The sequence below is a fragment of the Tubulanus polymorphus genome, chromosome 2, assembly GCF_964204645.1.
Source record: "Tubulanus polymorphus chromosome 2, tnTubPoly1.2, whole genome shotgun sequence".
In the NCBI taxonomy this organism is placed as follows: domain Eukaryota; kingdom Metazoa; phylum Nemertea; class Palaeonemertea; order Tubulaniformes; family Tubulanidae; genus Tubulanus; species Tubulanus polymorphus.
This window is the reverse complement of record NC_134026.1, coordinates 3,975,628-3,992,682: the sequence shown is the minus strand read 5'-3', so window position 1 is coordinate 3,992,682 and position 17,055 is coordinate 3,975,628. Positions and strand designations below refer to the sequence as shown.

General features: G+C 39.0%; 2 protein-coding genes across 2 annotated transcripts; one reads left to right on the top strand and one right to left on the bottom strand.

The window, feature by feature from the left end:
- The first annotated feature begins 370 nt into the window (after positions 1–370).
- On the top strand, positions 371–14,804 carry LOC141898399 (U5 small nuclear ribonucleoprotein 200 kDa helicase-like). The gene is made up of 35 exons (XM_074784257.1): positions 371–420; positions 652–815; positions 976–1,147; positions 1,527–1,716; positions 2,162–2,319; positions 2,439–2,591; positions 2,757–2,856; positions 3,046–3,260; positions 3,386–3,506; positions 3,589–3,782; positions 4,145–4,300; positions 4,392–4,562; positions 4,642–4,700; positions 4,786–5,044; positions 5,167–5,316; positions 5,551–5,898; positions 6,042–6,323; positions 6,818–7,051; positions 7,312–7,502; positions 8,058–8,426; positions 8,744–8,844; positions 8,933–9,106; positions 9,848–10,107; positions 10,186–10,314; positions 10,394–10,585; positions 10,912–11,148; positions 11,418–11,771; positions 12,085–12,232; positions 12,322–12,398; positions 12,510–12,597; positions 12,874–13,147; positions 13,412–13,580; positions 13,693–13,853; positions 13,938–14,019; positions 14,451–14,804. The coding sequence occupies exons 1-35, from the start codon at positions 376–378 to the stop codon at positions 14,688–14,690; spliced, it is 6,417 nt and encodes a 2,138-aa protein (XP_074640358.1). The 5' UTR covers positions 371–375; the 3' UTR covers positions 14,691–14,804.
- A 74-nt stretch (positions 14,805–14,878) lies between these two features.
- Positions 14,879–16,860, bottom strand: LOC141898401 (uncharacterized). Its single transcript, XM_074784258.1, has 2 exons — positions 15,504–16,860; positions 14,879–15,256 (listed from the first exon to the last, which is right to left on the bottom strand). Exons 1-2 carry the CDS (start codon positions 16,794–16,796, stop codon positions 14,984–14,986), a joined length of 1,566 nt encoding a protein of 521 aa, XP_074640359.1. The 5' UTR covers positions 16,797–16,860; the 3' UTR covers positions 14,879–14,983.
- Between the last annotated feature and the right edge of the window lie 195 nt (positions 16,861–17,055).

Genomic DNA, 17,055 nt, shown 5'->3' with positions numbered 1-17,055 from the left:
GTAAGCTTTTTATAATCGGATGGGCTTATATACCAATGTGGTTTGTGAAAATATCCGATCGTAAAACTAAACCACAGTCAGGTTACTGACTAATTCATATGCTGCAGTTTTCTACTATCGGTTTCACTATTGGATATCTTCAAAACTGAGAGGTATCATTCTGAACGCGTGCATTAACTCTAAATCATAGTTCTGTGATCTGTGATAGATCTCAATGTGAATTCATAATGAATAAAAGAAAACGTCAGTTCGCATCGATTAAAAGATTATCGAAATGATGCGCGCATCATCGCTGCTGAGAAAATCGCCGTTTCGAATAGTTTGGAATAATGGGATTCGAACCCTATTTCGACGAACGTTCAGTAGTCGTTCAACATGGCCGACGCAGCGGCACGTTCGCTGCAATACGAATACAAAGCGGTAAATATACTCTCTATTAGAAGAATAACTGCATTTAAAATCATATTATACAACTAGACAATTACGTAAAGATCATTCCTCTCAAATGCCATTTTGATTTGTTGACCGTAACCCGAGAATTTTGCATTTTAAACCTACCGGTTTTTGTTTAATTAGTCTGTGTATTGGCCGATCAGTTTTGCACACAAAAACAATTGAGAAATTTACGCTCGATCTCTTATTCGTTTTCAGAACTCAAATCTTGTATTACAAGCCGATAGGTCGTTGATCGACCGACGCGCTCGTGATGAGGCTACCGGCGAAGTTTTATCCCTTGTCGGTAAAATCACCGGCACTCGCATGGGCGACAAAGCCCTGCGATCAAAACCACCTCAGATGGAAGAGCGCAAAGTCAAGTAAGTCTGAAATTATTATATCTGCTCAACAACCGTCTGATGAATAGAAAAAATCAGTTATTTCTAAAAATTTTCATGGAAATCTTGTAATTTTTTCATATTTCACACTTAATTTTGATGATTATTTCTAAGTTATTCTTTCAACTCAATTTAACAACAGGAGAAGAAAACGTGATGAAGCGCAGCACGATATGATGAAAATGAAAGGGGCAACGTTGTTATCTGAAGGTATCGAAGAAATGGTCGGTATTCTGTATAGACCTAAAACGCCCGAAACGAGACAGACCTACGAAGTTTTGCTCAGTTTCATTCAAGCAGCTCTCGGTGATCAGGTAAGCATTCGTGTTGACCTTCAATGATTGGAATTTTGTGACAATTTTCCAGTGAATTATCTTCTGACTCGGCAATTGCATTAGGAATAATTTAATTGATGACATAATTGAACCATTCAGTTTTTTTATAAGCCTCTATGTAGTGTAGATCTACCCTAAAAATGTTGTTGCTTGTATTAGGCCATATACGATAGACTACTTGAAACTCATCAAGTTAGAATATAAACATCCCTCTTCGATGATTTTTTGTTACAACTTCTGATGAGAATCGAGTTTAGTTTATTTTATAGTTACGTTTTTGACACTAATCATTATTGTATTTGAAAATTTAAAATTTCACTCTGAAAATATTTATAGTTGAGTATTTCACTGTTTGCAGCCTCGCGATGTTCTATGCGGCGCCGCCGATGAGGTGCTGGCTGTTCTTAAAAACGACAGACTGCGCGATAAAGAACGTAAGAAGGAAGTTGAAAGCATGCTCGGTGCTCTGGCCGACGAACGATTCGCGTTGGTGGTGAACTTGGGAAAGAAGATTACGGATTGGGCCACCGATGAAAAAATGCAAATGGGTAAGCTTAATCTCGAGTTTCATTATTCGTAATATTAGATTCAATCAACGAAGAATTGAAATTCTACTGATTTAAAGTGTTGATTTGCTTAATTGGAGTGGAAACAACATGATTAACCCTTTCACTGCTGGCTGATTTTCTAGGCAAGTTCCACACACTACTGCCTCATATATCTTACACTCAGTCAATTTTCAGTTGCAATTAATTGTTTATTGATTTCGGAAAGTAACGTGAACTTATTTTCACGAATTGTCTCACCTAAACGAAGTACAATTGAATACAGAATTTGACTTGAATCGAATCCATCCGAAGGCAACTTAATTTTGTCATTCGACTGGAGTTCAACTCGGTCGCAAAGGAAGAAAAGCTTTGATAATAAAACTGGGACGCTGAAAAAATCTTTTGACCGACGTTCAATGGGCGGAATATTTGTTTTTGGTTTTAGATGAGAACATCGATGAAACGTACGGTGTAAACGTACAGTTTGAAGAATCCGATGACGAAGATGATGAAGACGTGTACGGTGAAGTTAGAGAAGGGGATGATGACGATGAGGAGGAAGGAGGCGAAGAAGCAGTAGTCGAGGGTTCATTGAGAGCTAATGTAAGTTTAACCTCTCGCGAGGGTTCCAGGGAAATTAGGGAAAATTAAAGAATTTGGAGCTGTAATACATACCTGTGAAGTGGGATTGAGCTGAATAGAATATTTCTATGCGTTTATAGTTAGCCGGTGGAGACGAATCGTTGAAGAAGTCAGAAAGAGGATTACACGCTCGTGACATCGACGCGTTCTGGTTGCAGCGTAAACTCAGCAAATATCACGATGATCCGATGGTAGCGCAGACAAGAGCCGGAGAAGTTCTCGAGATTTTGAAGGTATGTACTACATAATACTGTACCGACTTGTGTGCAAAAAGACCGCTTGTCTGTGTCACAGTTGATTATGATACCACAGTTTATTGCAATGTCTGGCAGTGGTGTGATTTGTCACGTTCTTTAAAAAAGTAATTTAATTTTTAAAAAATCTTTTATTTCATACAGAATGCGTCTGATGATCGCGAGGCTGAGAATCAGCTCGTCATGTTGTTGGGATTTACGCAGTTCGAATTCATTAAAGTGCTTCGTCAACACCGACAAATGAGTAAGTCTATATGTACCGCGGTTAGAGCTCTATAGAACTCTTAAGGAATTCAAATAATTTAATTATTACAACAGCTAAATCTGAACCACAGCACTGAAGCCGATGAATGTTCAGATTAATATAAGTTACAAATTTTATATTCTAATGACTTGAAATTCTTAACAACTCGGAATCTTTAATCTTTTTCAGTTTTATATTGTACTCTGCTGGCCCAAGCGCAGAGTAAGGACGACAGACAGAAAATTGAAGAGAAAATGTCGACCGATTCGGAGCTTTCGCAAATACTGAGAGCGTTACAGGAAAACGATAAAGAGGACCTGGTGCAAGAAGAAGTCGAACGGCGGCACGCGGCGCGAAGATCTCGCGTCGATGAAATCGAAGATATGGATACCGAAGAGACCGGGGTATGTGTGAAATTCAACTTTGATTTACGCTTTGCCAATTACTAGAAAGCTTAACGACGATAATGCTTTTCTAAATAAGGTAAAATTTCATTTCTCTAATAATGTTCAGAATTTGTCTATTGTAGGGAGGTCTGGGAATGGCTGAGGTTCTCGATTTGGACGATCTACAGTTTGCGCAAGGAAGCCATTTAATGGCGAATAAACGATGTCAACTTCCAGATGGTTCTTACAGAAAACAAAGAAAAGGTGAGATAGCTGTTTCCAATTTGAATTCGTACATGAGAATGTATCTCATTCTATTAGAAATAAGTTCTAATCTTCATCCTAGGTTACGAAGAGGTTCACGTTCCGGCTTTAAAACCGAAACCGTACGAAACAGACGAGACGCGGGTTCCGATCGACCGATTGCCGAAATACGCTCAACCGGCGTTCGAAGGTTTCAAGAGTTTGAATCGTATTCAGAGTCGATTGTGTAAATGCACGATGGAGACTGATGAAAATATTCTGCTGTGCGCTCCAACCGTAAGTACTATGGATTCAAAGATTTTCAGGGTTTGTAGCGTACTTACTTTTGGAAATAATTTCCCCCGTGCATTATTGCTTACTTCTCGGATCAAATCGAGAAAGTGCTGAGAATTACTTTCTTTCTTTTTGGAAAGATTTTATTATTGACTATGTGTGAATTCAACTCGGCCTATTATTGAGTGAGACATTGCGATTTTATCATTGATTTTGAAAAATGCTTTGAACTCGTCTTTTGATTTAGAAAAGTGCCGACTTTTGCCTCCCTCTGACTGCTACAAACCCTGTTCTTATCAAGATTATTTTGAGAGGCAAATGGGAAATGATGTAGTTCTGAAAATACATCCGCTGTATGATTATAGGGTGCTGGTAAAACTAATGTGGCTCTATTGTGTATACTGCACGAGATCGGAAAGCATATAAACGCAGATGGAACTATCAATGTTGACGAATTCAAGATTATTTACGTTGCTCCGATGAAATCTCTCGTACAAGAGATGGTCGGAAATTTCACGAAGGTATTTTGTATTTTTGAGTAGATATTCGATGTTTATTTTGGAAATTGATTAAGGTTGGAATTTACTAATATTTGATCTCGTACGTGCACAGAGACTCAGTTCATATGGTATTCAAGTGGCTGAATTGACCGGAGATCATCAGCTTACGAAAGACCAAATCACAGCTACGCAGATTATCGTGTGTACGCCTGAGAAATGGGATATCATCACTCGTAAAGGCGGTGAAAAAACCTACACGCAACTCGTCAGATTGATGATATTTGTAAGTTTGACTAACTGAATTTTTGTTGATGATAAGTCCATTACAGCTTCATCTAACGTGTCAAATGTTCTTTCTTCAGGATGAAATACATTTGCTTCACGATGACAGAGGACCGGTATTAGAGTCCTTAGTCGCGAGGTAAGACAGCTGGACTGTAATTTCGAAATTCACCCGACATGCAAACCTATTCTCGTATTTTGAAATTTTGTTATGTTTTCTATAGGACGATACGTAACATTGAGACGACCCAGGAAGATGTACGATTAGTCGGTTTGAGCGCTACGTTGCCGAATTTCGAGGATGTGGCCACTTTCTTGAGGGTAGATCCGGCAAAAGGGCTGTTCCATTTTGACAACAGTTTCCGACCGGTACCGCTAGAACAACAGTATATCGGTATAACCGAGAAGAAAGCCGTCAAACGATTCCAGATTATGAATGATATCGTCTACGAAAAGATTATGGAGCATGCCGGCAAAAACCAGGTAAATATAATTAGTTTATACTTGCAGACCTAACTAAGACTACTGTATACTAATGTACAACTAATGAGTCCTTGTGGTTATTAACCGGCGCTAACTAGTACGTTTAATTTCTCGAAATGTAGGTTTTGGTTTTCGTACACTCGAGGAAAGAAACCGGTAAAACGGCTCGTGCGATTCGAGATTTGTGTCTCGAGAAAGATACGCTCGGAGTTTTCCTGAAAGAAGGCGCCGGGTCGACGACAATCCTGAGAACTGAAGCCGAACAAGTCAAGGTAAGAAGAACGATTATCCGGAAATTCAAATGCCCCGTGAATATATGAAATTGGCTTCTTAAACCAGGTAGCCACTGACCTGGAAAACTCGGGATAATCAGAAACATCTGCGAAAACTCAGGGAATTTGTAAATTGTCGGAAAGTTGCCACCCTGTTAAATCAACCCCCTGAGAGTTGAGATTTATATTATGTCAAATTTGTTTGATAACAGTGGAATAAATTGCTCGTTACAGAATTTAGAATTGAAGGATCTGTTGCCGTACGGTTTTGCGATACATCACGCCGGTATGGTGCGAGTCGACCGTACGCTCGTCGAGGATTTATTCGCCGATCGTCACATACAGGTGTTAGTGTCGACGTCGACTCTGGCCTGGGGTGTCAACTTACCGGCTCATACCGTCATCATCAAAGGAACGCAAATCTACAACCCGGAGAAAGGTCGCTGGACCGAATTAGGAGCGTTGGATATTCTACAGATGATGGGTCGAGCCGGTCGTCCTCAGTACGATACTAAGGGTGAAGGTATACTGATCACTAATCACAGCGAACTGCAATACTATCTATCCCTGATGAATCAACAGGTAATTATCTAGACCGCTTAGTTCTTATGTTTCGTTGAAAATTCGGAGAAATTTTACGAGCTCGTCTTTGAAATAGTGAATTAAGATGTAAGCTGTATTCGTTGGCTTTCACTCGAACTAAGCTGATGTCGTTATTTCTATAGTTACCGGTTGAAAGTCAGTTTATCAGTAAATTAGCCGATAATCTGAATGCAGAAGTCGTACTGGGAACGGTTCAGAACGCGCGCGAGGCCGTGCACTGGCTCGGTTACACGTACCTGTACATACGAATGCTGCGTCAACCGACGTTGTACGGAATATCGCACGACCAGTTGAAATCCGACCCGTGGCTCGAGCAGCGTCGTAAAGATCTCGTTCACACGTCGGCGTCGTTACTTCATAAACACGGTCTTATTAAATACGACAAGAAAACCGGCACATTCCAGGTAAGTGAATTTCACTGTCTGATTATGATATTTAATCCTCTTACGTGGATATGAGGATGATTTCGTCAAATTCAAACGGCGCCCATGATACTGGGAAATCGGACAAAAACTTCGAAAATTCAAATGATGTTTCACGGTTTGGAAATTTGATAGATTTCTCTCTAATCCTTGAAATGTTAGGGAAATTCGTTTTAAACTTCACGTAGCATAGTTCCGTGATGTCAATTGCTTGCCTAAAGCAACTTTCTTGAAAAAATTGAAAAATAATCCATAAAATTTAGGAATTTTGAATTGATCTAGCTGTGGGAACAAATCGGGAAGGGTTTGAAAATTTCACTCCACGAAGGCCAGTTACTTATTATGTATTATGTGAGTCTGCGCAGATGCGAAATATCAGTTTATCTTGAAAAGAGTAGCATGGTTACACACAGCGGAACCAATTCTTCAAACATACATGATCAAAAATAATTCAAATGAATTTTCTGTGTATATAGGTAACAGAGCTGGGTAGAATTGCCAGTCACTATTATCTGACGCACGAGACGATTGCCACGTATAATCAGCTTCTGAAACCGACATTGAGCGAAATCGAGTTGTTCCGCGTGTTCTCGCTGTCGTCGGAATTTCGTTACATCTCCGTGCGAGAAGAGGAAAAACTCGAACTGATGAAACTTCTCGAACGTGTCCCGATACCGTTCAAAGAAAGTATCGAAGAGCCGAGCGCTAAGGTAAGAAAAACCTTCGTAATATTCCTACGCTGGCGTCTTTTTATTTAGCCGTCAAATTTGATGGTAAACCCTCATAAAACCTGTGGAAATACTTTTTGTGGCAAGGAAACAGGTATTTCGTACAGGTAATTTATTGCACAATGAATTCAGTCAGGTGGCTGGTATTTTTGACTGGCCCAAAGTAATTTTCGAGCTAGAAATAAAGAGAAATGCTATATTTTCCTCAATTAGTTTTGCTGATTAAAGTGTTTGTATTGTAGGTAAATGTGCTGTTACAGGCGTATATATCGCAGTTAAAACTGGATGGATTCGCTCTCGTTTCGGATATGGTATATATTACGCAATCGGCTGGAAGGTTGATGCGAGCTATTTACGAGATCGTACTGCATCGAGGATGGGCTCAACTTACCGATAAAGCGTTGTCTCTTTGCAAAATGATCGACAAAAGAATGTAAGTTGATACGATATCTGGTCTAGCGGCCAGTTGGTCGAAGGTTATGAATTTCAGAATCAGTTCCAGAGGCATAATTGGTCTGGCCCATGAACATCTTATAAATTCAGTTTTCTTTCCTGGTGGCAACAGTGTTTCTTGGTCCACACTTGACTCCTCGATTCTTTAAAAACTGCTTTTAAAGCTGCTTTAAGAAGCTCCTTTGAACTTGAGCAAATTGTCCTTTTAAAACTTCTTCAATTTTGAGAAATAGCAATTAGAAATGTTTGTGGTTGTACAGTAGACTACTCCTAAATTGATACTATCGGGACCGGGATTTTTTTACCCAAACATGGTACAGTAATGGGAATATGAACGTGATTTGTGGGCTAGAAATTTGAAATTTCCTCCTTTAAAACTCCTTACATTTACCTGGAATGACTGATCTGTAGAGACTGGTTGTTTTTTGGCCTTAACTTCCAACTCGCTGGAATGCCACTTAAGTTACTGGCACTCATTGAGTCGAGGGAGTTTAAAGTCGTGTTATTGACATTTTAATGTATTATTTCCATGAAGGTGGCAGTCGATGTGTCCATTGCGTCAGTTCGTCGGCAAGAAAATACCCGAGGAAGCGATTCGCAAAATCGAAAAGAAGAACTTCCCGTTCGAACGTTTCTACGATTTGAACCATAACGAGATCGGAGAACTGATCCGAATGCCGAAAATGGGCAAAACGATTCACAAATACGTGCACATGTTCCCGAAGATGGAGCTCGCCGTGCACATTCAGCCGATAACGAGATCGACGCTACGAGTTGAGTTGACGATTACGCCCGATTTCCAGTGGGACGAGAAAATTCACGGCGCCTCGGAAGCTTTCTGGATATTTGTCGAGGACGTCGATAGTGAAGTGATTCTTCATCACGAATATTTCCTCTTAAAAAGGTTAATTTCCTTACGTATGTTATTATCAGGGTTATAACAGATCATTTATTTTTCCTGGGGAGCAAATTTGGGAATCCTAACTCTTTTCGAACAGTCAGGGAATTTGAATGAAATAAAGGTCTTGTTATCCTAGCTGGTGATGGAGTGGAACAGGAAACCTCTTAAGGAGAAACACCCCCCAATGATATTATCAAGAAATTTTTGTCAAGGGTCAGGGAAATAGCAAATTTCGGATTCCTGTACTTATCTAATTAGTGAAGTAACGAGATAATTGCCTAAAACGTATTTTAACCTAATTTTTATCGATGCTTTTACAGTAAATTCGCCAAAGATGAACACATTGTTAAGTTCTTTGTGCCAGTTTTTGAGCCGTTGCCGCCGCAGTACTTCATCAGAGTGTCTTCAGATCGATGGATAGGTAAATAAACACTCTAATTAAAAGATTTACATTCACGTATGCGTCTTTCAAGTTGATCAGTTATATTCTATGTATCGACTGATTTCAGGTGCGGAGACACAGTTACCCGTATCGTTCCGACATCTGATCTTACCTGAGAAATACCCTCCCCCGACTGAGTTACTGGATCTGCAGCCACTTCCCGTATCAGCGTTGCGTAATCCCACATTCGAAGGACTTTACAGCGAGAAATTCCCATTCTTCAATCCGATACAAACCCAAGGTAATAATGCACATCATCGGAACAGTGTTCTGATCTACTTTTGAGTTGTCTCTTGAGTGATATCCAATGGAAATCTGTTGATGATTACGAGTTGTCTCTCGAGTGATATCTAATTGAAATATCCACCAGTAAATTACTGGACCCGAAATAGCATGATCCAACATTGTAGAACGCTTTGAGAATGAAATCTGTTGATCTGAAATCTATTGATGATTAGCTATACTTCTGAATAGATTAAGTTTGATGTTATTGATGTAGAGGTAGTAATGAGATACATGTAAAACATCTATCTCATTTATCCTATGACTTAAAAGAGAAAAAAAAAAGAAAACGTCAGGTTAAATACCTAAGATATCTACGATGAATTTTGAATTCTGTAGTATGTTAATATTTTGTACTTTGTTCTGATCTACTTTCGAGTTGTCTCATGAGTGATATCTAATTGAAATATCCACCAGTAAATTACTGGACCCGAAATAGCATGATCCAACATTGTAGAACGCTTTGAGAATGAAATCTGTTGATCTGAAATCTATCGATGATTAGCTATACTTCTGAATAGATTAAGTTTGATGTTATTGATGTAGAGGTAGTAATGAGATACATGTAAAACATCTATCTCAATCCTATGACTTAAAAGGGAAAAACAAAAAGAAAACGTCAGGTTAAATACCTAAGATATCTACGATGAATTTTGAATTCCGTAGTATGTTAATATTTTGTGTTTTGTGTTGTTTATAGTGTTCAATGCAGTGTATAACAGTGATGATAATATATTCATCGGAGCTCCTACTGGCAGTGGTAAAACTATTTGCGCTGAATTCGCGATTCTGCGTATGTTATCACAGTCGCCCGACAGTCGTTGCGTTTACATCACGCCTAAAGAAGACCTCGCTCAACACGTCTATTCAGATTGGCACAACAAGTTCGCGTTGATGCTCGGGAAACGGGTCGTACTGTTGACCGGCGAAACGGGCACCGATTTGAAAATGATCGCTAAGGTAAGAAAGATATTTTCAGGGTCGGGTCCTTCAAATATTTACTCTTATTACATACCGGGAAAATGCTTATGATTTCAGGGTAATGTAATTGTTAGTACACCAGAGAAATGGGACGTTCTGTCGCGACGATGGAAGCAGAGAAAAAATGTGCAAAATGTCAACTTATTCATAGTAGATGAATTACAGCTTATCGGAGGAGAAGATGGGGTAAGCCATTTATTTCATATGGCCTACATCTCGCAATATCAAGACTGAGAGTGAATGTTTGGATTTCGTATATTTTCAGCCGGTTTTGGAAGTGATTTGTTCGCGTATGAGATACATTTCGTCTCAGATCGAGAGGAATATTCGAATCATCGCCCTCAGTTCGTCGTTGTCGAACGCGAAAGATATCGCGCAGTGGCTCGGTTGCGGAAACAACGTGTTCTTCAACTTCCATCCGAACGTGCGACCCGTTCCTCTTGAGCTACACATTCAGGTATTTATTCACCTGTTGATTTCTCTTTGAATTTCATCAGCGTCCAAAATGGAATCCAAGGATGGCCGCTTCCCTGGAAATCAGGGAAGTCAGGGAATGTATGCAATGTACGTAATGCAATGGGAGCGTGAACTTATGTGCCACATTGTCCTTGCTTCCATATTGCCGATAGTAGTAAGCAAGCAAATCAACTGTCCTTCAGGTGGCAAGGGTTCACGTAAAAGCATCTTGAAAATCTCCTTAAATTTCCTTATTCAAAAAGGCTTGTTGTGGGTAATACAGTACATTGTGCATGCATACGAATATATTTTGGAAAATTTTCATAGGGTTTCAATATTTCCCACAATGCATCTCGACTGATATCGATGGCTAAACCGGTCTACCACGCGATCGTCAAACACTCGCCGAAGAAACCGGTGATGGTGTTCGTGCCGTCGCGAAAACAAACGCGCCTAACGGCGATCGATATTCTGACATTCTGCGCCGCCGAAAATCAACCGAGTCGATTCTTACACGTGACGGAATCCGATCTGGAGCCGTTCTTGGAGAAAATTGAAGACAAGGTAAGCGGAACTTTCAAGACGAAATCGTCCCTTGATCATGACCAGTTATTGGTTGGTCGTTATTGCAAAATCAAAATTTAAAAAGAAAATATCCAGGTTATTGTCCTGAAATGCCCATCTACATGTGGGATTAGAAATAGTTTAACTCTTGCTATCAGCGAAGTCACTGGGCTATCTAGTCAAGTAGGATTGGTAAATTCAATTTGTTACTGATAAGCACTTTTCAGAGTTTGGCAGCCCTGTAATTATGATTGTATTTTATGCTTCAGACATTGAAGGAAACGTTGAGTAATGGCGTAGCCTACGTTCACGAAGGATTGTCCGATACTGAAGTTCGTATGGTCGATCAGTTGTTCTCGTCCGGCGCGATTCAAGTTGCCGTTGTTTCGAGGAATCTGTGTTACGCCGTGCGCACGGCGGCGCACTTGGTCATCGTCATGGACTCGCAGTACTACAACGGTAAAATCCATGCCTACGAAGATTACCCGGTCACCGACGTGCTGCAGATGATCGGACGAGCGAACCGACCGCTGATGGACGACGAAGGAAAGGCGGTCATCCTGTGTCAGAGTTCGAAGAAAGAATTCTTCAAGAAGTTTCTATACGAGCCTCTTCCAGTGGAGGTTAGTTTATAAAGTTGATAAAATATGCATTCGTTCAATTAAAGGTAAACTAAGAATTCAGGGGCCAGTTTTATAGACTGGTATTTACTAAAGCTCAGTTCATTTTCAATTGAGTTAATCCGCGGGTTGAAGTTGAGTTACTTTCCATAAAACTGGTCCCTGGTTACTGGCAAATTGTGTTGTCTCATTTGCACTTTCAAATAGGCAGGGTTCCACAGTAAAGAGCGAAATTCAATTTATCGTAGAAGCTTCCTTTCACACCTACTCTGTTTGTATGTGTTTGAATAAAGTAAAATGAATGTAATTATTTCAGTCTCATTTGGATCATTGCTTGCACGATCATTTCAACGCCGAAATAGTGACGAAGACGATTGAGAATAAGCAGGACGCGGTCGATTATCTCACGTGGACTTTCATCTACAGACGCATGACACAAAATCCGAACTACTACAATCTACAAGGTACCATCATTGTCATTGTTGATATATTATTGAACTTTCAATTTCGATACGCCATGAATTAAGCGATTATCTGATTAATGTTTTTGAAGGCGTCACTCATCGTCACTTGTCCGATCACATGTCCGAGTTAGTTGAACATACTCTCGATGACCTGGAGCAATCTAAGGTAAGACAAGACATGACACACGCTACCCAGTCTTACGAATTTAACCGGTTGCTGTTCTCAAACGGTAGCTAAGTATAATATTAACTAACGATTATTGCTTTGTTGATTTAGTGCATAAGCATCGAAGAAGAAATGGACGTGTCTCCTTTGAACTTGGGAATGATTGCTGCTTATTACTACATCAATTACACCACGATAGGTATGCGCCAATTTTTGATTTATTCGAAAATAGTACTTCATATTCTCACAAGCAAATACGTCTTTTGAGAATTTGGGTATGCTGTTGTCTAAGTGTTTCTTAAAATACTTGTACATGATTCGTGAAAACTAGAAAATTGTAACTTTTGAAAACAAAGAAATTTCTCCATGCGCCTTTTGGGAATTTTGCGTCATTACATGGGAAAATTTGTAGACAGCCGGAGAATGGCGACGAGGGTTTGTTCAATGATCTGAATCATTCTGATTATTATTTCAGAGTTGTTCAGTATGTCATTGAACGCGAAGACAAAGATCAAAGGTTTGATCGAGATCATCTCGAACGCCGCCGAGTACGAGAATATTCCGATACGTCATCACGAGGACAGCATCCTCAAACAGATGGCTCAAAGACTGCCGAATAAACTGAACAGTCCGAGATATAACGATCCTCACGTAAAAACGAATCTACTCATTCAGGCTCATCTGTCGCGTATGCAGTTATCAGCTGAATTAGTATCCGATACCGAAGACATTCTTAGCAAAGCGATCAGGTTCGTACAACATTTCCAATAACCCCAAAAGATCAGGTTCTCCCTAACTTGCTATTAAAGTTACAATATCCTTGATGCAGTTATAAGATGTAAAATCTGGATGTCATTAATTGACTGAAGAAGGGTAGTTGTAACCACCAGAAAATTTGTAATGAAATTTGTAATTTCTTTTTAATAGACTTTTTAAGTCATTTCACAATTGTACGATTTTACGTCTTTCTATTCAAAATTTGCTCATAATTCTCATTTTCCGATATCTTGTAGATTGATTCAAGCGTGTGTCGATGTGTTGAGTAGCAACGGTTGGTTATCCCCGGCCCTCGCGGCTATGGAGTTAGCTCAGATGAGCACTCAAGCTATGTGGGGTAAAGACGCCTATCTGAAACAACTTCCTCATTTCACCTCGGAAATCGTCAAGAAATGCACAGAAAAGGTACAGGCATTTAGAATACAGTTTTCTCCTCTGTTAGTTATGATGCTTACAGTTGAAAAAATAAGAATTTTTCCCAACAAAAACATAATTTTCATATTCTATATAATCTCAGGATATCGACACAATCTTCGACGTTATGGAGATGGAGGACGACGATCGAAATGAACTTCTTCAATTGAACGATTCTCAAATGGCCGACGTGGCACGATTCTGTAATCGATATCCGAATATCGAATTGACGTATGAAGTGATGGATAAAGACAGCGTTCACAGGTATTTCACTATTGAAAACTATTTTCGAAAATACGTATTTATTTAGTAGTCTAGTAAATTTGATATTATTTTTCTGTTTCGTAGTGGATCGACTGTAAATGTAATGGTACAGTTAGACAGAGAAGATGAAGTGACTGGACCGGTTATTGCTCCACTCTTTCCACAGGTATGATACACTGAAATTAGATCGAATGTTGAAATATCCGGCATTCATTTAAATATGATTCTACTGTCCTTTATCAGGATGGCCACTTACCTGGAGATCAGGGGAGAGGGGATTTTCTTTTCTCAAAAAATAGTCAGGGATTAGTTGGGGAATTTTGTAAACAAGACTTAAGATCAGGGAAATATGTTGAGATTGCTAGATCGCGGATATAATCAAACATTTTCTATCTATGTCTTTATGTATTTGACTGATTGGATTCTTAGCAAAACAAGTCAGGAAAAACAATGCGCATGTCAGGGAATAGTTGGGGAAAAGCATGTCAAGTACAAGTGACCACCTTGTTAATGCATAGTCAAACTGTGTGGTCTACATATTCATTGAAGATATTTATCTCAATCGTAACCGAATTTTCATTTTTCGCTAATTTTCAGAAACGTGAAGAGGGTTGGTGGGTTGTTATCGGCGACCCGAAGTCGAACTCATTGATTTCCATCAAACGAATGACGTTGCAGCAGAAGGCGAAGGTAAAACTGGACTTTGTGGCGCCATCTCCCGGCCATCATTCGTACACGCTGTATTTCATGAGTGACAGCTACATGGGCTGCGATCAGGAATACAAGTTCTCGATTGAAGTTCGAGATGGACGATCCGGCAGTGATATGAGTGACTAAATAATACATGTTTCTTCTGATTATCAACATTCATATTTATTATTCATGAAATTAATGAATCATGGAAAAAAAACTTAATTACATGACTTTAGTGTACGTAATTTTGCCTTAGTTTAAGTGTTTGCAAGAACAAAATATTTCCTTCATTAATTGTATCATACACAGATATTTCTAAATGGTTGTCAGCAGTGTTTACTGTATATATATAAATGCATTTCGTAGAAAATAAACATTTCATTTATTGTACCTTATATTTCTTAACTTTCATGTTTGATGGATTCCAAGGAAATACATTAATTACTGACAGATTGTGACAAAGATTGACAAATGTTCGTCCATTTCTTGAGAATGATTGAGAATCTTTCATCTTTGAGATTACAGAGATATTCATCAATTCGTTTGAGCTGTTCAGCAGCCATGGTTTGTTTCTCTATGATTAGTAAAAAGTCAATAGTCATAACGCCGACCGATTCAGCTGTGGATTCCGGGAGAATTTTCATCAACTCAATCGCTTGGATGAACAAATAGAGGATATCTCCATATGTAATTTGTGTGGATATGAATTCCTGAAAATAATCAAAAGAACACTTTCAAATCATTTACTGGTAAGGGGTCATTCATTTATTACGTACGCATTAGGGGAGGGGGAGGGGGTCAGTGCAATTGCGTTTTGTAATGCTTAATGTATATGAAAAAATGGCCGATTTTGCGTACAGAGGGGAGGGGGGTTGAAAATTTCAAATTTTATGCGTACGTTATAAATGAATGATCCCTAAACAAGAGTTCAGTTAAGTAACGTAAAAGAGTTCTCACCTTGGTTATGATACAATAACATTGCACCATATGGACAAGTACCGTTCCTTCTTGTGTTGCAGAACTAACGTACAGAACGTCGTACAGTATCTGGGATAGATTCATCGGACAACCGCTGTTATCGTTGCGCTCGAGTAATATTCGTTCGTGTTTGTACAATTCACCAACTATTCGCATAATGTTCCTCCATTCAGTGAGCAGGCAATACGGTAAAACTTTCACTAAACAGGCAACTAGTTCGTTATAAGGAACAGTCTTACTTTCCAGATTATCAACGGTTAATACATCGCAGATGGCACACGCTTTGACGAATGATAGAATATCGAGTCTAACACCGCTGTATGAATGGCCATTAAGTTTCGAATCTATGTATAGATGAATAGTCCAGTCGATTTGAATGAGATATGATTCTAACCACGCGTGATAACAAGTTGACTTCGAATCACCTTTTTTCAGCAACAAATTGATGGTTATTTCAATAGCTTTCATACATTTCTGTTTATACGAAAGAACAGAGTTTTTGTTATTCGTAAGGATCTGCAAACATTGGTTCAATTTGAAGGCAAGTCGTATCAAGAATGGGAACAAGTCGACACTTTCAAATTTGTAGTCAAAATTGAGCTCTGCGATGAAGTAAAACATATCTATCCCAAACAAAATCTTCGAATTTAAATCCCCAACAGGGTGATTTACAAAATGTTTCATCAGAAATAATGGTATCAGAAGATTTCCTCGCGAGGATGAATTTTCTTGTGGGGACATCAGTAATTTGATCAACATTTTAGCATTTTCACATTCTTTTTCTGACAAGAATGAGGAGTCTATGTGTTTGATTAATGTAGATTCTAGAAGCGTTGATGACTCTGTTGACATAGTACACACATTATAGACTGCATGTAACAGCATTGAAATCGGTTTAGTTTGACCAGAATGTTTCACAGCAAACATGACAGCTCGGTCGACCATCAGGCTTGGATAATTCAAACACAGCCAGGCGAATTCAGGAAATACCTCATTCTTCCGAGTTCCCTCGGTCAATCTGTTGAATATCGAGGATGTGAGATCATACAGTTTTACATCCGAAGGAAATTGATCAAATTCTGACATGTTCTTGAAAATCTTGTTAACTTCAATTTCAGGCAGCATTTTGAAACTTTTTTCAAGAATTCGCAAAATATCCTTCTCATGTATAGACTGTGTATTGTGTAGATACTCGTACAACTGAATCAGAATTAAAATGGAAGCAGAGTCGTTGAGAATATCCACATTGGAACGAATGCAATTCAACCACATTGGTTCTAATTTTTTATCAAAATCTCTTAAATTCAGCAAGTGAATGAAATGTTCTTTATGATTAGGTAACCTTTCATTCACGATTTGAATATGAACTTTCAGTTGGTCCTCATCAAGTGCAGCACTAGGATTTACAAACATCGAATCGTGTTTCGTTATCAATTGTTCCAAGATTTTGGCATTTTCATTTTGCAACTCTGGACTTGCACGAACAAATTCGATGAAATTTTTCATTATTTCCATGTATTGCATCGACTTT